At 46.6% G+C, this 21092-nt stretch overlaps 1 protein-coding gene across 2 annotated transcripts in view; it reads left to right on the top strand.

The window, feature by feature from the left end:
* LOC110504358 (tetraspanin-17) overlaps positions 1 to 20459 on the top strand; it is a 38064-nt gene extending 17605 nt beyond the window's left edge. For both annotated transcript variants that reach the window (XM_036969870.1, XM_036969869.1), the window contains exons 3-8: positions 3373 to 3519; positions 5182 to 5352; positions 6161 to 6286; positions 6427 to 6474; positions 10470 to 10586; positions 14381 to 20459. In XM_036969870.1, coding sequence (XP_036825765.1) covers positions 3373 to 3519; positions 5182 to 5352; positions 6161 to 6286; positions 6427 to 6474; positions 10470 to 10586; positions 14381 to 14446 — 675 coding nt within the window. In that variant the 3' untranslated portion in view covers positions 14447 to 20459. The remainder of the gene's footprint in view (positions 1 to 3372; positions 3520 to 5181; positions 5353 to 6160; positions 6287 to 6426; positions 6475 to 10469; positions 10587 to 14380) is intronic.
* The last annotated feature ends 633 nt before the right edge of the window (positions 20460 to 21092 follow it).

Raw genomic sequence — 21092 nt, 5'->3', positions numbered from 1 at the left:
TGTTAGGGGGAAGCAGGAAGCAGAGTGTTAGGGGGAAGCAGAGTGTTAGGGGGAAGCAGAGTGTTAGGGGGAAGCAGAGTGTTAGGGGGAAGCAGAGTGTTAGGGGGAAGCAGAGTGTTAGGGGGAAGCAGAGTGTTAGGGGGAAGCAGGAAGTTAGGGGGAAGCAGGAAGCAGAGTGTTAGGGGGAAGCAGGAAGTTAGGGGGAAGCAGGAAGCAGAGTGTTAGGGGGAAGCAGGGAGCAGAGTGTTAGGGGGAAGCAGAGTGTTAGGGGAAGCAGAGTGTTAGGGGGAAGCAGGAAGCAGAGTGTTAGGGGGAAGCAGGAAGCAGAGTGTTAGGGGGAAGCAGAGCGTTAGGGGGAAGCAGAGTGTTAGGGGGAAGCAGAGTGTTAGGGGGAAGCAGAGTGTTAGGGGGAAGCAGGGTGTTAGGGGGAAGCAGGAAGCAGAGTGTTAGGGGGAAGCAGGAAGCAGAGTGTTAGGGGGAAGCAGAGTGTTAGGGGGAAGCAGAGTGTTAGGGGGAAGCAGAGTGTTAGGGGGAAGCAGAGTGTTAGGGGGAAGCAGAGTGTTAGGGGGAAGCAGAGTGTTAGGGGGAAGCAGGAAGTTAGGGGGAAGCAGGAAGCAGAGTGTTAGGGGGAAGCAGGAAGTTAGGGGGAAGCAGGAAGCAGAGTGTTAGGGGGAAGCAGGGAGCAGAGTGTTAGGGGGAAGCAGAGTGTTAGGGGAAGCAGAGTGTTAGGGGGAAGCAGGAAGCAGAGTGTTAGGGGGAAGCAGGAAGCAGAGTGTTAGGGGGAAGCAGAGCGTTAGGGGGAAGCAGAGTGTTAGGGGGAAGCAGAGTGTTAGGGGGAAGCAGAGTGTTAGGGGGAAGCAGAGTGTTAGGGGGAAGCAGAGTGTTAGGGGGAAGCAGGGTGTTAGGGGAAAGCAGAGTGTTAGGGGAAGCAGAGTGTTAGGGGGAAGCAGAGTGTTAGGGGGAAGCAGGGTGTTAGGGGAAGCAGAGTGTTAGGGGGAAGCAGGGTGTTAGGGGAAGCAGGGTGTTAGGGGGAAGCAGGGTGTTAGGGGGAAGCAGAGTGTTAGGGGGAAGCAGAGTGTTAAGGGGAAGCAGAGTGTTAGGGGGAAGCAGGGTGTTAGGGGGAAGCAGGAAGCAGAGTGTTAGGGGGAAGCAGGAAGCAGAGTGTTAGGGGGAAGCAGAGTGTTAGGGGGAAGCAGAGTGTTAGGGGGAAGCAGAGTGTTAGGGGGAAGCAGGAAGTTAGGGGGAAGCAGGAAGCAGAGTGTTAGGGGGAAGCAGGAAGTTAGGGGGAAGCAGGAAGCAGAGTGTTAGGGGGAAGCAGAGTGTTAGGGGGAAGCAGAGTGTTAGGGGGAAGCAGGAAGTTAGGGGGAAGCAGGAAGCAGAGTGTTAGGGGGAAGCAGAGTGTTAGGGGGAAGCAGAGTGTTAGGGGGAAGCAGGAAGCAGAGTGTTAGGGGGAAGCAGGAAGCAGAGTGTTAGGGGGAAGCAGAGCGTTAGGGGGAAGCAGAGTGTTAGGGGGAAGCAGAGTGTTAGGGGGAAGCAGAGTGTTAGGGGGAAGCAGAGTGTTAGGGGGAAGCAGAGTGTTAGGGGGAAGCAGGGTGTTAGGGGAAAGCAGAGTGTTAGGGGAAGCAGAGTGTTAGGGGGAAGCAGAGTGTTAGGGGGAAGCAGGGTGTTAGGGGAAGCAGAGTGTTAGGGGGAAGCAGGGTGTTAGGGGAAGCAGGGTGTTAGGGGGAAGCAGGGTGTTAGGGGGAAGCAGAGTGTTAGGGGGAAGCAGAGTGTTAAGGGGAAATAGAGTGTTAGGGGGAAGCAGGGTGTTAGGGGGAAGCAGAGTGTTAGGGGGAAGCAGGAAGCAGAGTGTTAGGGGGAAGCAGGAAGCAGAGTGTTAGGGGGAAGCAGAGTGTTAGGGGGAAGCAGAGTGTTAGGGGGAAGCAGAGTGTTAGGGGGAAGCAGGAAGTTAGGGGGAAGCAGGAAGCAGAGTGTTAGGGGGAAGCAGGAAGTTAGGGGGAAGCAGGAAGCAGAGTGTTAGGGGGAAGCAGAGTGTTAGGGGGAAGCAGAGTGTTAGGGGGAAGCAGGAAGCAGAGTGTTAGGGGGAAGCAGAGTGTTAGGGGGAAGCAGAGTGTTAGGGGGAAGCAGAGTGTTAGGGGGAAGCAGAGTGTTAGGGGGAAGCAGGAAGTTAGGGGGAAGCAGGAAGCAGAGTGTTAGGGGAAGCACGGTGTTAGGGGGAAGCAGGGTGTTAGGGGGAAGCAGAGTGTTAGGGGGAAGCAGGAAGTTATGGGGAAGCAGAGTGTTAGGGGGAAGCAGGGTGTTAGGGGGAAGCAGAGTGTTAGGGGGAAGCAGGGTGTTAGGGGGAAGCAGGAAGCAGAGTGTTAGGGGGAAGCAGGAAGCAGAGTGTTAGGGGGAAGCAGAGTGTTAGGGGAAGCAGGGTGTTAGGGGGAAGCAGGGTGTTAGGGGGAAGCAGGGTGTTAGGGGAAGCAGGGGGAGGGCTGTCTGTCTGTGTTTATTGTCCTGGAAGGGAAAGGCAGTGGAATGCCTAGTGTCTCTCTGACAGTAAGATGTGGTGTTGTATTGTATTATATCATGCCAAAGAAGACGTTGCACAACACTGCTTTCTTGCAGATCTATCACCGCCATTTCTTACTTTTTACTTTTGGGGTCTTATGCTTTCAGTGGTAAAAAAACACATCTGAATTAACCTCATGGTCCTCCTGTCCTCTAGGGGGTGCAGTTCAACATGGTGTCGCTTACAGACCTGGGAGGTTAGGGTGCTGTAGATCTGTAATAACACCTTGGTCCTCCTGTCCTCTAGGGGGTGCAGTTCAACATGGCCTCCATAACAGACCTGGGAGGTTAGGGTGCTATCTGTCTATACATCTGTAATAACACCTTGGTCCTCCTGTCCTGCAGGGGGTGCTGTCCAACATGGCCTCCATAACAGACCTGGGAGGTTAGGGTGCTGTAGATCTGTAATAACACCTTGGTCCTCCTGTCCTCTAGGGGGTGCAGTTCAACATGGCCTCCATAACAGACCTGGGAGGTTAGGGTGCTGTCTGTCTATACATCTGTAATAACACCTTGGTCCTCCTGTCCTGCAGGGGGTGCTGTCCAACATGGCCTCCATAACAGACCTGGGAGGTTAGGGTGCTATCTGTCTGTACATCTGTAATAACACCTTGGTCCTCCTGTCCTGCAGGGGGTGCTGTCCAACATGGCCTCCATAACAGACCTGGGAGGTTAGGGTGCTGTAGATCTGTAATAACACCGTGGTCCTCCTGTCCTGCATGGGGTGCTGTCCAACATGGCCTCCATAACAGACCTGGGAGGTTAGGGTGCTATCTGTCTGTACATCTGTAATAACACCTTGGTCCTCCTGTCCTGCAGGGGGTGCTGTCCAACATGGCCTCCATAACAGACCTGGGAGGCTTCGACCCCGTGTGGCTGTTCATCGTAGTGGGAGGAGTCATGTTCATCCTGGGATTCGCTGGTTGCATCGGAGCGCTACGGGAAAACACTTTGCTGCTCAAATTTGTGAGTTTGAATTAAATATCCTTTATTTCTCCTTTAAGAGAGTTCAACTCTTTCTTCCTCACACAGGCTTACTTAGTTTAATCTCTCTGTGGGGTGGTAAGACTGTGTGCCTTGGACGATACCACATTGAACCTCGTATGGTTAATTTCTACTTTCTGCTCTGCTATCCACACCTTTGGGTTTGCAGTTCAGTAATTTACACCTTGGTTCACACCTTTTTAGGTCTTCATTTAGGTATTACTTAGAGGAGGGAAGAGAAGAGGGAAGGAGGGAGGTACATCCTAGTTTGATTCACAAAAATAACTCTGGCTTCGTTTGATCTGAAAGTTGAGGTCATTCATAGCAGTTGGCTACTTACTGTAAATGAACAACTAGGATTGGTATTGATCTAGATGGGAAATAATAAACCACTCGTTTATAAAAGCCTGACACATCCATTATTGAGTACACAAACCTAAGCATGGGGGTAAATATCTGGGGGGAAAAAACAATGACATCATTCGGAGAAGTTATGTCAGGTTCAACTTTGACAATGGAGTCTGAGTGACAGAGACAAACTGGGCCTCATAGCCAGCTGTCACTCTCAGTGGCTATTACCTCCACTACTCTGTCCATTAACTCCTGACTGCCCAGCCTACAGAAGAGGAGAAAGGGAAGGGATGGCTCCTGGTTGGCCAGCCTACAGAAGAGGAGAAGGGTAAGGGATGGCTCCTGGTTGGCCAGCCTACAGAAGAGGAGAAGGGTAAGGGATGGCTCCTGGTTGGCCAGCCTACAGAAGAGGGGAAAGAGAAGGGATGGCGCCTGGTTGGCCAGCCTACAGAAGAGGAGAAAGGGAAGGGATGGCTCCTGGTTGGCCAGTCTACAGAAGAGGAGAAAGGGAAGGGATGGCTCCTGGTTGGCCAGCCTACAGAAGAGGAGAAAGGGAAGGGATGGCTCCTGGTTGGCCAGCCTACAGAAGAGGAGAAGGGTAAGGGATGGCTCCTGACTGCCCAACCTACAGAAGAGGGGAAAGAGAAGGGATGGCTCCTGGTTGGCCAGCCTACAGAAGAGGAGAAAGGGAAGGGATGGCTCCTGGTTGGCCAGCCTACAGAAGAGGAGAAAGAGAAGGGATGGCGCCTGGTTGGCCAGTCTACAGAAGAGGAGAAGGGTAAGGGATGGCTCCTGGTTGGCCAGCCTACAGAAGAGGAGAAGGGTAAGGGATGGCTCCTGACTGCCCAACCTACAGAAGAGGGGAAAGAGAAGGGATGGCGCCTGGTTGGCCAGTCTACAGAAGAGGAGAAGGGTAAGGGATGGCTCCTGACTGCCCAACCTACAGAAGAGGAGAAGGGTAAGGGATGGCTCCTGGTTGGCCAGCCTACAGAAGAGGAGAAGGGTAAGGGATGGCTCCTGGTTGGCCAGCCTACAGAAGAGGGGAAAGAGAAGGGATGGCTCCTGGTTGGCCAGCCTACAGAAGAGGAGAAAGAGAAGGGATGGCGCCTGGTTGGCCAGTCTACAGAAGAGGAGAAAGGGAAGGGATGGCTCCTGGTTGGCCAGCCTACAGAAGAGGAGAAAGGGAAGGGATGGCTCCTGGTTGGCCAGCCTACAGAAGAGGAGAAAGGGAAGGGATGGCTCCTGGTTGGCCAGCCAGGCATCCTGTTCTGATGTTCTCTCTCTGTGTTCTAGTTCTCAGTGTTCCTGGGTCTGATCTTCTTCTTAGAGCTGACAGCAGGCATCCTGGCCTTTGTGTTCAAAGACTGGATCAAAGACCAGCTCAACTTCTTCATCAACAACAACGTCAAGGCTTACCGCGACGACATCGACCTGCAGAACCTCATAGACTTCACACAGGAATATGTGAGTAGTACTATATGTTATAGAGTTAACAGTAATATGTCAGTAGTACTAGATGTTATAGAGATAACAGTAATATGTCAGTAGTACTAGATGTTATAGAGTTAACAGGGATATGTCAGTAGTACTAGATGTTATGTCTTGTACCTTTAACTGGACTGTACTGGCAGCATGTCTCGTACCTTTAACTGTACTGTACTGGCAGCATGTCTCGTACCTTTAACTGGACTGTACTGGCAGCATGTCTCGTACCTTTAACTGGACTGTACTGGCAGCATGTCTCGTACCTTTAACTGGACTGGACTGGCAGCATGTCTCGTACCTTTAACTGGACTGGCAGCATGTCTCGTACCTTTAACTGGACTGGCAGCATGTCTCGTACCTTTAACTGGACTGGCAGCATGTCTTGTACCTTTAACTGGACTGTACTGGCAGCATGTCTCGTACCTTTAACTGGACTGGCAGCATGTCTCGTACCTTTAACTGTACTGGACTGGCAGCATGTCTCGTACCTTTAACTGGACTGGACTGGCAGCATGTCTCGTACCTTTAACTGGACTGGACTGGCAGCATGTCTCGTACCTTTAACTGTACTGGCAGCATGTCTCGTACCTTTAACTGGACTGTACTGGCAGCTAGTGCCTTAACCTTGATTGGATAACTGTACATATACTGAAGCCAACCAGAGCCAGCCTCTTTATCATAGCAGACTTGGTTGTCGTAAGACTTTATAAGGGCTCAACGATGCTTATAACATGCGATAAAGCCTTATACCTGTCTCTGTCTGTGTGTGTGTGTGTGTGTGTTTTAGTGGTCGTGCTGTGGAGCCCACGGTCCTAATGACTGGAACCTGAATATCTACTTCAACTGCACTGAGTTTAACCCCAGTAGAGAGCGCTGTGGAGTCCCCTTCTCCTGCTGCGTCAAAGACCCTGCCGTGAGATGCCTTATTGGGCTACAGAACATTATAAACCTCAGACTTAATTCAGTTTAACACATTAAACATATTCTACAGATCGTAATGGAAGACCCACGTTCTTCTTGTTCTCATGATAGTTTTGCTTTCATTCGTTTCAGGAAGACGTCCTTAACACACAGTGCGGCTACGACGTGAGACTTCAAGGGGTTGGTTTTTCTCTTGTGTTTTTCCAATCAGACCCAATCAGTCTTTCAAACCATGCTGGTCGTTATCCAGAGAGAGAGGGAGAGAGGCGGCGGACATTTCAACCTTTCCTCTGAACATCTAGCCAGGCATGGTAGTTAGGGGTTAAGTAGCTAGCTAGCGTTCAGGCTCCTCTCCTATTTTACTCCTCTTTTCCTAGCTAGCTAGCGTTCAGGCTCCTCTCCTGTCCTCATCTCTTCCTAGCTAGCTAGAATTCAGGCTCCTCTCTTCTGTCCTCATCTATTCCTAGCTAGCTAGCGTTCAGGCTCCTCTCCTCTGTCCTCCTCTCTTCCTAGCTAGCTAGCGTTCAGGCTCCTCTCCTCTGTCCTCCTCTCTTCCTAGCTAGCTAGCGTTCAGGCTCCTCTCTCCTGTCCTCCTCTCTTCCTAGCTAGCTAGCGTTCAGGCTCCTCTCCTCTGTCCTCATCTCTTCCTAGCTAGCTAGCGTTCAGGCTCCTCTCCTCTGTCCTCCTCTCTTCCTAGCTAGCTAGCGTTCAGGCTCCTCTCCCCTGTCCTCATCACTTCCTAGCTAGCTAGCGTTCAGGCTCCTCTCCTCTGTCCTCATCTCTTCCTAGCTAGCTAGCGTTCAGGCTCCTCTCCTCTGTCCTCTCTTCCTTAATAACAGGGTGTTTCTCTAACAGTGCTGATTAGTCTCCAGTTATAGCCCTGGGAAGCATCACAGCACTACACTCTATAATTGGGGATTCAGTGGGTTATGCCTCCCTCCTGTGTGTGGGTGTGTGGGGGTGTGGGTGTGTGCACTCATACAGCTCTCCACCAGAGCACTGTTGCTATGCGTACTGTTGCTCTGCGTACTGTTGCTCTGCGTACTGTTGCTCTGCGTACTGTTGCTCTGCGTACTGTTGCTCTGCGTACTGTTGCTATGCGTACTGTTATGTAGCGTAGCCCCCCCCCCATTTGATAGTTTTCCAAGGCTTGGAGGCTTTGCTATGAAAATCTATTGAAACAAGCTGTGAGCTGTACTTTGTTTGTGTAGTGTTTCGGGGGTGGGAGGGGGGAGAGAGAGACGGAGAGAGCGAGAGATGGAAAGAGAGAGGAAGAGAATAGCAGAGATCAAGAAAAAAAAAACTGAAATGGAAATTGCTCTAGGGGAAGTTCACTGTCACCGTAGAAAACATTTCATTGGACGGCCAGGGATTCCGTTACCTCCCATTGGTGGAGAGTTGGTTTCCAGGTTTTAGCTTTGGAACAAGGGAATCCTTGGTGGAGTGTCTCTGTTGAGAGAAAAAGACAACCTTTATGGGTCAGACCCTCTTTGTCGTTGGAGCTGAACAGGACCTTCAGTAGACTTTTGTATGGAAACGCAACAAAATACACAGCTTCATCCACAGTGTACACACACACAGCTTCATCCACAGTGTACACACACACAGCTTCATCCACAGTATACACACACACAGCTTCATCCACAGTATACACACACACAGCTTCATCCACAGTGTACACACACACAGCTTCATCCACAGTATACACACACACAGCTTCATCCACAGTATACACACACACAGCTTCATCCACAGTGTACACACAGACACACAGCTTCATCCACAGTGTACACACACACAGCTTCATCCACAGTGTACAAAAAACACACTGCTTCATCCACAGTGTACACACACACACAGCTTCATCCACAGTGTACACACACACAGCTTCATCCACAGTTTACACACACACAGCTTCATCCACAGTGTACACACACACACACAGCTTCATCCACAGTGTACACACACACACAGCTTCATCCACAGTATACACACACACAGCTTCATCCACAGTGTACACACACACAGCTTCATCCACAGTGTACACACACACACACACAGCTTCATCCACAGTGTACACACACACAGCTTCATCCACAGTGTACACACACACACACACAGCTTCATCCACAATGTACACACACACACAGCTTCATCCACAGTGTACACACACACACAGCTTCATCCACAGTGTACACACACATACAGCTTCATCCACAGTGTACACACACATACAGCTTCATCCACAGTGTACACACACACACACACAGCTTCATCCACAGTGTACACACACACACAGCTTCATCCACAGTGTACACACACACACACACACACAGCTTCATCCAAAATGTACACACACACACACAGCTTCATCCACAGTGTACACACACTAGAGCTGTCCCCGACCAACCAAAATCATGGTCGACCGAGAGTCGTCTGTTCTTTTTCCATATATAGACACAGCCGTCTGATGCTTTAAGCGAAATGTTTGATGTAAAAAAATAAGACACACATATGACTCGAGGGAGTCTGACCTCAATTGATTTGTGCCGGGCCGGGCTTAGACTTGCTGCGCTTTGTTACAAAAAGCGAGTGACTGTGACTAGCGGTATGGAAGTATGAAGGTAGTTTTGTGTATACTTAAAATAGTTCCTTTAGATTCTAATTCAAATGGCTAAATTATCTAAGTTAGTCTCTCGATTTTAAACTGTCAACATTTCCTCCTCTTTCCAACTGTCGTTTGATGTTCCAGCAGCTAAACAGCTAGATGTTCCAGCAGCTAAACCACTAGATGTTCCAGCAGATAGATGTTCCAGCAGCTAAACAGCTAGATGTTCCAGCAGCTAGATGTTCCAGCAGCTAAACAGCTAGATGTTCCAACAGCTAGATGTTCCAGCAGCTAAACAGCTAGATGTTCCAGCAGCTAAACCGCTAGATGTTCCAGCAGCTAAACCGCTAGATGTTCCAGCAGCTAAACCGCTAGATGTTCCAGCAGCTAAACCGCTAGATGTTCCAGCAGCTAAACAGCTAGATGTTCCAGCAGCTAAACAGCTAGATGTTCCAGCAGCTAAACAGCTAGATGTTCCAGCAGCTAAGCAGCTAGATGCTCCAGCAGCTAAACAGCTAGATGTTCCAGCAGCTAAACAGCTAGATGTTCCAGCAGCTAAACCGCTAGATGTTCCAGCAGCTAAACCGCTAGATGTTCCAGCAGCTAAACCGCTAGATGTTCCAGCAGCTAAACCGCTAGATGTTCCAGCAGCTAAACAGCTAGATGTTCCAGCAGCTAAACAGCTAGATGTTCCAGCAGCTAAACAGCTAGATGTTCCAGCAACTAAACAGCTAGATGCTCCAGCAGCTAAACAGCTAGATGTTCCAGCAGCTAAACAGCTAGATGCTCCAGCAGCTAAACAGCTAGATGTTCCAGCAGCTAAACAGCTAGATGTTCCAGCAGCTAAACAGCTAGATGTTCCAGCAGCTAAACAGCTAGATGTTCCAGCAGCTAAACAGCTAGATGTTCCAGCAGCTAAACAGCTAGATGTTCCAGCAGCTAAACAGCTAGATGTTCCAGCAGCTAAACAGCTAGATGTTCCAGCAGCTAAACCGCTAGATGTTCCTGCAGCTAAACAGCTAGATGTTCCAGCAGCTAAACCGCTAGATGTTCCAGCAGCTAAACAGCTAGATGTTCCCCTAAACTCTAACCACTAGGCTACCTGCCGCCCCCACACTCTAACCACTAGGCTACCTGCCGTCCCTACGCTCTAACCACTATGCTACCTGCCGCCCCTACACTCTAACCACTAGGCTACCTGCCGCCCCTACACTCTAACCACTAGGCTACCTGCCACCTCTACACTCTAACCACTAGGCTACCTGCCGCCCCATCCCAGAAATACATGAAAAGGGAATGAAAAGGAGAAACCAGTAACTAAATGGCACCCGATTCCCTTTTATAGTGCACTTCTTTCAACTAGGTCCCATGGGAAACAGGGTGCCATTTGGGAGTCATCTGGTATTTGTTATCCTTCGTGTTCTATGAGTCGTAGTCAGTGGTCTGGTTTGGTTTGGCTTGGTTTGGTCTGGTTTGGCTAACTCAATGTTTAAAAAAAAGCTTTTTCTCCAAACTGTTGGTTGGAGAAACACTGTATTTAAAACATTTATCTAATTTCTCCTCTCAGGAGTTGGACCAGCAGAAGTACATCCACACCAAGGGTTGTGTGGGTCAGTTTGAGAGGTGGCTTCAGGACAACCTGATCATTGTAGCTGGGATCTTTGTGGGCATTGCACTTTTACAGGTAAGGAGGACCCCCAGACACATTATTTAACAAATGTATATTTAAAGAGCTTTTGTGTGAATCAGATCATGTCTGCATTTACAGTCACCATCATGGCTGGAAGTCAGGGTTTCCGTTAGCCGGCAATTACCGACTTTTTGGCCCCAAAAAATTATATGAAAAGCAGATAAATAAAACTGCTGCCGGCCAAAATGACCCAACAAAATAAATCCCCAAATAATGCTTTTTATAATTTGATGGAAATGCCAGTCGATGGAAATATATTTGACCATCATGCTTATTAGTCTATAGGTTAATATGCATAATTTATTGGAATTAAATTGTCCTGTGTGTATTTTTGTTAGTTATCTTGTATCTTATTTGTTGACTTGTCTTTTTACGGGGTGAGTTTGCTGATTCTCTCTATAGGCCAATACAGTGCATTCAAAAAGTATTCAGACCCCTTGACTTTTTCCACATTTTGTTATGTTACAGCCTTATTCTAAAATTGATTAAATAAAACATTGTCCTCATCGATCTACAAAATAATACCTCGTAATGACAAAGCGAAAACAAGTTTTTGTGCTCTCACATGCACTGTGAACTGTGGGACCTTATATAGACAGGTGTGTGCCTTTCCAAATCATGTCTAATCAATTGACTTTACTACAAGTGGACTCCAATCAAGTTGTAGAAACATCTCAAGGATGATCAATTTAGCGAAGGGTCTCATAGCGAAGGGTCTGAATACTTAAGTAAATAAGGTATTTTTAATCAATTTGCAAAAACTTCTAGCCTCTTTTCGCTTTCTCATTATGGAGTATTGTGACGTCATTATGGATTATTGTGACGTCATTATGGATTATTGTGACGTCATTATGGATTATTGTGACGTCATTATGGATTATTGTGACGTCATTATGGAGTATTGTGATGTCATTATGGAGTATTGTGTGTAGATTGATGAGGGGGAAAAAAACAGTTGAATCATTTTTAGAATAAGGCTGTAAAGCCAACAAAATGTGTAGAAAGTGAAGGGGTCTGGATACTTTCCGAATGCACAAGTACAGTACCAGTCAAAAGTTTGGACACACTTACTCATTCCAGGGTTTTTATTTATTTGTACTATTTTCTACATTGTAAAATAATAATGAAGACATCAAGACTATGAAATAAACACATGGAATCGTGTAGTAACCAAAAAAAGTGTTAAACAAACCTAAATCTATTTTATATTTGAGATTCTTCATAGTAGCCACCCTTTGCCTTGATGACAGCGTTGCACACTTGTGCTGACCAATAGGGAGACGTCTATGAGCTTGTGATTTGAAACAATCCACAGCTATTTTTTTTAAACAATGATGATCCTCGATTTATTTTTGGGGCCGGAAGTGTTGTGAATGATTTTGTTTCTTTCCGTATAGACAGTAGTAATGATATCATTTTGGCCAATGTATTTCCATTTACTTCCCTATTGGATCCACCACTCTGCCATTTTCTCCTGTTCTATTGGTTTTCATACCAACTTTCTTTCGTCGTCCAGAAGCCAAAGGCACAATCCTGGTCATATTAACAACCCGTCCTAGTTGTTGCCTGGTAACAACCCGTCCTAGTTGCTGCCTGGTAACAACCCGTCCTAGTTGCTGCCTGGTAACAACCCGTCCTAGTTGCTGCCTGGTAACAACCCGTCCTAGTTGCTGCCTGGTAACAACCCGTCCTAGTTGTTGCCTGGTAACAACCCGTCCTAGTTGTTGCCTGGTAACAACCCGTCCTAGTTGCTGCCTGGTAACAACCCATCCTAGTTGCTGCCTGGTAACAACCCGTCCTAGTTGCTGCCTGGTAACAACCCGTCCTAGTTACTGCCTGGTAACAACCCGTCCTAGTTGTTGCCGTGTAACAACCCGTCCTAGTTGCTGCCTGGTAACAACCCGTCCTAGTTGCTGCCTGGCAACAACCCGTCCTAGTTGCTGCCTGGCAACAACCCGTCCTAGTTGCTGCCTGGCAACAACCCGTCCTAGTTGCTGCCTGGCAACAACCCGTCCTAGTTGCTGCCTGGCAACAACCCGTCCTAGTTGCTGCCTGGCAACAACCCGTCCTAGTTGCTGCCTGGCAACAACCCGTCCTAGTTGCTGCCTGGCAACAACCCGTTCTAGTTGCTGCCTGGCAACAACCCGTTCTAGTTGCTGCCTGGCAACAACCCGTCCTAGTTGCTGCCTGGCAACAACCCGTCCTAGTTGCTGCCTGGTAACAACCCGTCCGAGTTGCTGCCTGGCAACAACCCGTCCTAGTTGCTGCCTGGCAACAACCCGTCCTAGTTGTTGCCTGGCAACAACCCGTCCTAGTTGCTGCCTGGCAACAACCCGTCCTAGTTGCTGCCTGGCAACAACCCGTCCTAGTTGCTGCCTGGTAACAACCCGTCCTAGTTGTTGCCGTGTAACAACCCGTCCTAGTTGCTGCCGTGTAACAACCCGTCCTAGTTGCTGCCTGGCAACAACCCGTCCTAGTTGCTGCCTGGCAACAACCCGTCCTAGTTGCTGCCTGGCAACAACCCGTCCTAGTTGCTGCCTGGCAACAACCCGTCCTAGTTGCTGCCTGGCAACAACCCGTCCTAGTTGCTGCCTGGCAACAACCCGTCCTAGTTGCTGCCTGGCAACAACCCGTCCTAGTTGCTGCCTGGCAACAACCCGTCCTAGTTGCTGCCTGGCAACAACCCGTTCTAGTTGCTGCCTGGCAACAACCCGTCCTAGTTGCTGCCTGGCAACAACCCGTCCTAGTTGCTGCCTGGCAACAACCCGTCCTAGTTGCTGCCTGGCAACAACCCGTCCTAGTTGCTGCCTGGCAACAACCCGTCCTAGTTGCTGCCTGGCAACAACCCGTCCTAGTTGTTGCCTGGCAACAACCCGTCCTAGTTGCTGCCTGGCAACAACCCGTCCTAGTTGCTGCCTGGCAACAACCCGTCCTAGTTGCTGCCTGGTAACAACCCGTCCTAGTTGCTGCCTGGTAACAACCCGTCCTAGTTGCTGCCTGGTAACAACCCGTCCTAGTTGCTGCCTGGTAACAACCCGTCCTAGTTGCTGCCTGGTAACAACCCGTCCTAGTTGCTGCCTGGCAACAACCCGTCCTAGTTGCTGCCTGGCAACAACCCGTCCTAGTTGCTGCCTGGCAACAACCCGTCCTAGTTGCTGCCTGGCAACAACCCGTCCTAGTTGCTGCCTGGCAACATCCCGTCCTAGTTGCTGCCTGGTAACAACCCGTCTTAGTTGCTGCCTGGTAACAACCCGTCCTAGTTGTTGCCTGGTAACAACCCGTCCTAGTTGCTGCCTGGCAACAACCCGTCCTAGTTGCTGCCTGGCAACAACCCGTCCTAGTTGCTGCCTCAGAGATTTCTATCTCTGTCACATATGGAACCTCTATCAGGTGTGCTGTTTAGAATGCTGTTTTCCCTCAAATATCATTTTGGCAAATGTTTGAAAATGACGTTTTATTGTGCTGCTTCATTGCATAATTTGCATATTCTCTTAAGCGCTATTACCATAATCTAAATGAGATTTTTCTGGCACTGTGGTTGGACGTCCTAATGGGTTATGCACCCAATGCATATGGGTCTGGTAAATTTCTCAAATGGCCGTTAAATTAAATTCTTCCCGGTCATGTTGTCCTGCACCACATTTTCCTAACGGAAACCCTGCTTGGAGTTTAGACTGTTTAGACTGCCATCTGCTGGTGAGAATCATGATTACATCCTTCTCCTTGAGTGTCATTCCAGTTAGTTAGCTTTATGTCAGAGCTAACCTGTGATGTCATTTCCTGTTTAGATATTTGGGATCTGCCTGGCTCAGAACCTGGTGAGTGACGTCAAGGCCGTGAAGGCCAACTGGTGACGCCAGGACCCTGAGGGGGAGGGAGTACTCTGACCTTTGACCCCCAACATCCAGCTCACCTCCCACTGACCGCTAAGAGATGAAAACACAAAGAGCTGTTTAGGCTGAGAGATGAAAACACAAAGAGCTGTTTACCTCTGGACCTGCCAGGCTGAGAGATGAAAACACAAAGAGCTGTTTACCTCTGGACCTGCCAGGCTGAGAGATGAAAACACAAAGAGCTGTTTACCTCTGGACCTGCCAGGCTGAGAGATGAAAACACAAAGAGCTGTTTACCTCTGGACCTGCCAGGCTGAGAGGTGAAAACACAAAGAGCTGTTTACCTCTGGACCTGCCAGGCTGAGAGGTGAAAACACAAAGAGCTGTTTACCTCTGGACCTGCCAGGCTGAGAGGTGAAAACACAAAGAGCTGTTTACCTCTGGACCTGCCAGGCTGAGAGGTGAAAACACAAAGAGCTGTTTACCTCTGGACCTGCCAGGCTGAGAGGTGAAAACACAAAGAGCTGTTTACCTCTGGACCTGCCAGGCTGAGAGGTGAAAACACAAAGAGCTGTTTACCTCTGGACCTGCCAGGCTGAGAGGTGAAAACACAAAGAGCTGTTTACCTCTGGACCTGCCAGGCTGAGAGGTGAAAACACAAAGAGCTGTTTACCTCTGGACCTGCCAGTCCGTCTATTTCACCTGGTGTCACTTTCAACCCTACTTCCACTAGGATTTCAAAACAGCCCTTCAGAAAGACCTTCCAGAGCTGCTTGTTGGATACCTCCTATCCCACTTGTACAGCCTTTCTGTCTTCTGTACAGTATAGAGTGGGTTGCTGACTGACCTACCGGCTGGCTGACAGGATGGCATTTCTTTCCCGTTATCCTATGACCACTGAAAGACATTAAGCTCTCTTCATGTTAGGGTAAAATTCAGAAAATTCACAAGATGGCAAGTCTGGCGTTAGCAAGGCCTTGCTACAGATGCATGTCTTTAACCAGCTGTTTGTTGAACAGCATGTTTTAACATAAAAAAAAATGGTATTTTCTTTTGTCTGTCGATGTTTTGAGTTTAATCAAACAGACAGACATACGGAGAGGATTTTTCTCTCCCGGCATCCCTGAAGCACATGGGGATAGTAGGCTTTTACTTGATCTAACCTTTAACCTTACACTAACGTTAAATCTACGTTATACTGATGTCGAGGCGACGTTTGTACGTGTTTATTCTGTCTCTCTTCTGGACTCCCACCACTACCTTTTGGAAGCTTGAATTACCTGACACCCTAGTTGTTATTCTGATCTGTCTGGTCTGTCTGGATTTGTACTTTTCTCCTCTCTTAGTGTTTTTTTCTCCTAGTGTTTGTTGGTGTGTTTGTTGTCTATCTGTCTTAGTTGGACTGTTTTTTTTTTAACTAGTTTGTATAGAATAACAAATACTTGTTTAATATCTTCTTGTATAAATAGTAACACGTTTTCTCAATATAACATGAAGGCTGCTTCATCATTGTGTCTTGGAGGATTGATATGAGTAAGTAGACTTCCTGGTACATTTCCCATGTTTCCCAGAAATCCTGGTTGTAGGATTCCGTATTTCCTGTTTATTCCTTCCTGATTTCTAGGAACTCTTCCACAACCAGGATTTCTGGAAATCTGGGAATTTGGGGAAAAAGTTCAACAAAATGTTTTCAAATCTATTAGTATGTTATTTGTAACCAGGTCTAAAGCTTACATGGTGAAATTAAATCCATATTATTATTCTGATCTTTATTAGAACTGAGAAAGTGGTGGTTATGCCATATTCATGTTTTTTATTTTATTTACTTGCGTTATTTCCTTGTCAGTACAGAGTTTACACCATAGCATACCAGTACATTTGAAGCACGTTATCAGATTTGTAGCAGTATATGGTTTGAATTGAATTGTATTTATTGGGATTTGGGGATTTTAAATTATGTCTGGCATGAATATATTCCCTGCAGCTTCTGTCTGGCCGCTCTCCAAAATGTCAGCTCTTGTACACAGTTATTGCTCCACTCGTTAAGGTCCCTTAGATATATACCTTACCACTGTCTCGCTCTTCCTGTGGTGTGTACAAGGCCTATGTGTAGGAGCTGTAGTGTTACTCCTCTTGGGGGAATCCTTCCTGGTTGGGCTGCTGTTGTAGTAACAGGCTTGATTCTTAGCTGTTTTTACCATGTACTTCCCTGCTTGTCAGAGCTCTTTAATGCTGTGGTTCAGCACCATGGGCTTTACTACCCTGCGTGTCAGAGCTCTTTAATGCTGTGGTTCAGCACCATGGGCTTTACTACCCTGCGTGTCAGAGCTCTTTAATGCTGTGGTTCAGCAGCATGGGCTTTACTACCCTGCTTGTCAGAGCTCTTTAATGCTGTGGTTCAGCAGCATGGGCTTTACTACCCTGCGTGTCAGAGCTCTTTAATGCTGTGGTTCAGCACCATGGGCTTTACTACCCTGCGTGTCAGAGCACTTTAATGCTGTGGTTCAGCAGCATGGGCTTTACTACCCTGCGTGTCAGAGCTCTTTAATGCTGTGGTTCAGCAGCATGGGCTTTACTACCCTGCTTGTCAGAGCTCTTTAATGCTGTGGTTCAGCACCATGGGCTTTACTACCCTGCGTGTCAGAGCTCTTTAATGCTGTGGTTCAGCAGCATGGGCTTTACTACCCTGCTTGTCAGAGCTCTTTAATGCTGTGGTTCAGCAGCATGGGCTTTACTACCCTGCGTGTCAGAGCTCTTTAATGCTGTGGTTCAGCAGCATGGGCTTTACTACCCTGCGTGTCAGAGCTCTTTAATGCTGTGGTTCAGCACCATGGGCTTTACTACCCTGCGTGTCAGAGCTCTTTAATGCTGTGGTTCAGCACCATGGGCTTTACTACCCTGCGTGTCAGAGCTCTTTAATGCTGTGGTTCAGCAGCATGGGCTTTACTACCCTGCGTGTCAGAGCTCTTTAATGCTGTGGTTCAGCACCATGGGCTTTACTACCCTGCGTGTCAGAGCTCTTTAATGCTGTGGTTCAGCAGCATGGGCTTTACTACCCTGCGTGTCAGAGCTCTTTAATGCTGTGGTTCAGCAGCATGGGCTTTACTACCCTGCGTGTCAGAGCTCTTTAATGCTGTGGTTCAGCAGCATGGGCTTTACTACCCTGCGTGTCAGAGCTCTTTAATGCTGTGGTTCAGCACCATGGGCTTTACTACCCTGCGTGTCAGAGCTCTTTAATGCTGTGGTTCAGCACCATGGGCTTTACTACCCTGCGTGTCAGAGCTCTTTAATGCTGTGGTTCAGCACCATGGGCTTTACTACCCTGCGTGTCAGAGCTCTTTAATGCTGTGGTTCAGCAGCATGGGCTCTGGGTGTTTGCGTCGTTCGTCAAGTAGCCTTGAACGATGGTTTGCTTGAATAGGAGAGAAACCAGTTTGTGTGTCAGGCTAGGTTTTTATGCAAAAAAAAATAAAAGATTATTCTGACATTAGAACAGGATGTTTGTTTTAAAGGTCTAATTCAGCAGTTTTTTTTTTAAATCTCTTGTCAAATAAGTTCAGGGTATAAATGAAATACCTTACTGTGATTTTGTTTTTCATTAAAATTGTTTAAAAAAAATATATCTTTTAAAATATATATAAAAAAAATGCTTCTTAGCAAAGAGCAATTTCTCAAGCAAGAATTTAGCTAGGACTGTCTGGGTCTGAGTGTGGAGGGGAAAACCGAAAACTAGCTGTTATTGGCAGAGAGTTTCGGGAACTCTTTCTTGGTCACCAGGCAGGCCAAAACGCCAACCCACCAAAACAGACTCTTTTATTACGCTGGGCCTTTCATTTCATTTGAAATTCTGCTTTAGTATTAAAAAAAAAAAGCTATAGGTTGTTGAATTTGTTTTGTTTTGTCCTTTTGATCGTGATGGCCTTACAACATGATCCCTTGTGATGTTTCATATTTTCTCCTAGGTTTGTGTCCCAGAATCACACTATTCAATATTACAGTTTATTACACTTCCTCCTTTAATTGAAATTCCGCTGCTCTATCGATCGCTCCACACAACAGTGTGAACTTGCACGAGTCGTTTGTAATGATGTCAAAAATTCAGTGATTTATTATTCGTGTAGGCCAACTCTGGTCCAACCCATCGGTTTCTTGGTCCAATCAGAATGTGTTTGAATGTGTTTGCATTTAATAAGTCATCGAGGAGGAAAATCCAGACTCTTGGTGGAGAAGAAACCTTAGTGGGCCTTGGCATCTGTCTGGAGCCATGTGGAGCCTCTAGTCAAAAGTTGTGTACTATATAGGGAATAGGGTGCTATTTCGGGCACACCCTTCCCTCCCTAAGATAGATGGTATCATTCCAGAGCATCATTCCAGAGCCTCCTGCATAATCATGAATGTATACCTACGGATGAATCTCAATTGTATTTCCTTGATTCCTTCCATACGCTCTCCTTGCCTCCTCCTTCTCCAGTCAAAACACATTGAAGGAGGAGTTCCAAAGGGAAGATTGAGATTCACCCTGTCTGTTACCATCTGTTACTTAGACCTGTTCCAATGCATTTCACCCTAACGTGTCATCACTACCCTTGAGCAGTGCAATGAACACACATCTGATGTGAAAATAAGAAATGTGAAAATAATAAACCTAAGATCTGTTATGTTACATCATTACAAACTTTAGCATTTATTTTGTATTTTTTACACGAAATCAAATAGTTCCATTCCATTTTCAGGTGCTTGGTTTTCTTCCTTTTCACTTCCTGTTCCTGTTTTACTTCCAGTGTACTTCCTTTGTTACTTCCTGTGTATGTGCATTGTCATCTCAGGAAAAAAAAGGAATCTGCAAAATATATCTATATTTTTTACCTTGACACGTCGCTTCATGAATGATTTGCTAGATTTCAAAGCACGTCTGTACCTAGGCGGGGCTGTACTATAGGTCTACCCGAGTTCCTGCTGTAAGCTACAATCCTCTCGTTGATAACACTGATCTGTTATAGAGAGACAACATTGTCTCTGTGTTTTAGGTTCACATCATACATGTGCATTTATCAATGATTTCTAATACATACTGGTGTCTGGTGTTTCGCAGAACATGACTGAAGTGTTTCTCTGTTTTATAAAATGAAAAGTATGTCTGTGGTTACTTACTGTTATTAACTAACCTGTTTGGTGGGGGTTTAAAAAAATAAAAAGTTTATTTGTATTTTATCTCAAAGCCTTTTAAGATATTGTCTTTACGTTCCCCACATGTACATTTCCAGAGTCTACCTCATTTTAAGAGAGGTGTCCTTTTTAAAAAAGCTAGTGGTTGGATTTGTTCCTTGGCCCGTCAGAAAGACGCTGAGAGGTGTAGAGAATCTCTACTGTTTGTTAAAACCTATAAGAGAGTCACGACAGGAAGACAGTAGGTCCTTAAGTTACAACATACAGGTGATTTTATAGGGTTATTTCTACTTCCTGAGGACGTAGCATAGTTTCTATTCTGATGACAAGCTACACTACAGTATGGTGATTTTAAGGTTCATTTGGTCAAAATGTTTTGACAAGTTTGTCCTGATCTTGAAATGGTGTTGTGTAATATCTACCACCGCAGTGACAGTACCATGCCTGTCATAGCCATTCCCCTTTTAATGATGATTCCAAATTATATTTCTCTTATTATTATTATTATTTTGAAGATGTAACATTCTTATTGTAGCATTTTTTTATTTTATTTAATTTTTTTATAGAATTTTTGAAAATTATATTTCTCTCAATTTCTTGAATTCCATTTTGTTATTAATACAGCTGGAATGTAAATAAATTAAAATAAACATTATGTTAGTCCTTACAAACCTCTAAAATTGATTCATTTTATTTTAGCAATGTTTTGATTGTCATTACGTTAATGTCTTAAAGGATAGTATTGCTGAACAGAGATGCTGAAAACGAGTTAGATGCCTTTCGATAGGGGGACACGGTCTGTTACACTGTACCATTGTGTTACAAATATACTTATTTTTCAGATTAAATAAAAAGGACTTATGAAAAACATCAGGCCTCCAATTGCTAGTTTGGATGCGTCAACAAAATTATGTCTGTCTGTATGCATGTACAGTATGTCTGTCTGTCTCTCTGTTTATTTGGTTTGAAGAGAGAAAGGCTAGGTGGTCTTGACCAGACGGTTGGTTTATTTGAAATGAAATGTCATAGCTGTGCCACTAGAGGGTGACACTCGTAAAGAATATCTCTGCTCATCTGTTGTACTGTATGCGTCAGGTCTCTTGAGTAGGAGTGCTGATCTTGGACCACGTCCTCCCTTACCCAGTCATGTAATCTGATCAGGTGAAAGTGTTCCTGAATCAGGATGTGGAGGCTGATGTTAGTAAAGGGTTTTATAAGGTGAAACTGTGAAAAGATGACACTTGGTGAAATGACCAGGTTGATGGATTAAATTCTGTGACAGGATGTGTTTAGCTGTTTCCAAATAGGACCTCCAAAGACAACCAAATAGAACCTCCAAAGACTACCAAATAGGACTACCAAATAGGACCTCCAAAGACAACCAAATAGAACCTCCAAAGACTACCAAATAGGACCTCCAAAGACTACCAAATAGGACCTCCAAAGACTACCAAATAGGACCTCCAAGGACTACCAAATAGGACCTCCAAAGACTACCTAA

This window comes from Oncorhynchus mykiss, chromosome 31, assembly GCF_013265735.2.
Source record: "Oncorhynchus mykiss isolate Arlee chromosome 31, USDA_OmykA_1.1, whole genome shotgun sequence".
Taxonomy (NCBI): Eukaryota; Metazoa; Chordata; class Actinopteri; order Salmoniformes; family Salmonidae; genus Oncorhynchus; species Oncorhynchus mykiss.
Note: the sequence above shows the minus strand (reverse complement) of the source record. Positions and strands in the feature narration are given on the sequence as shown.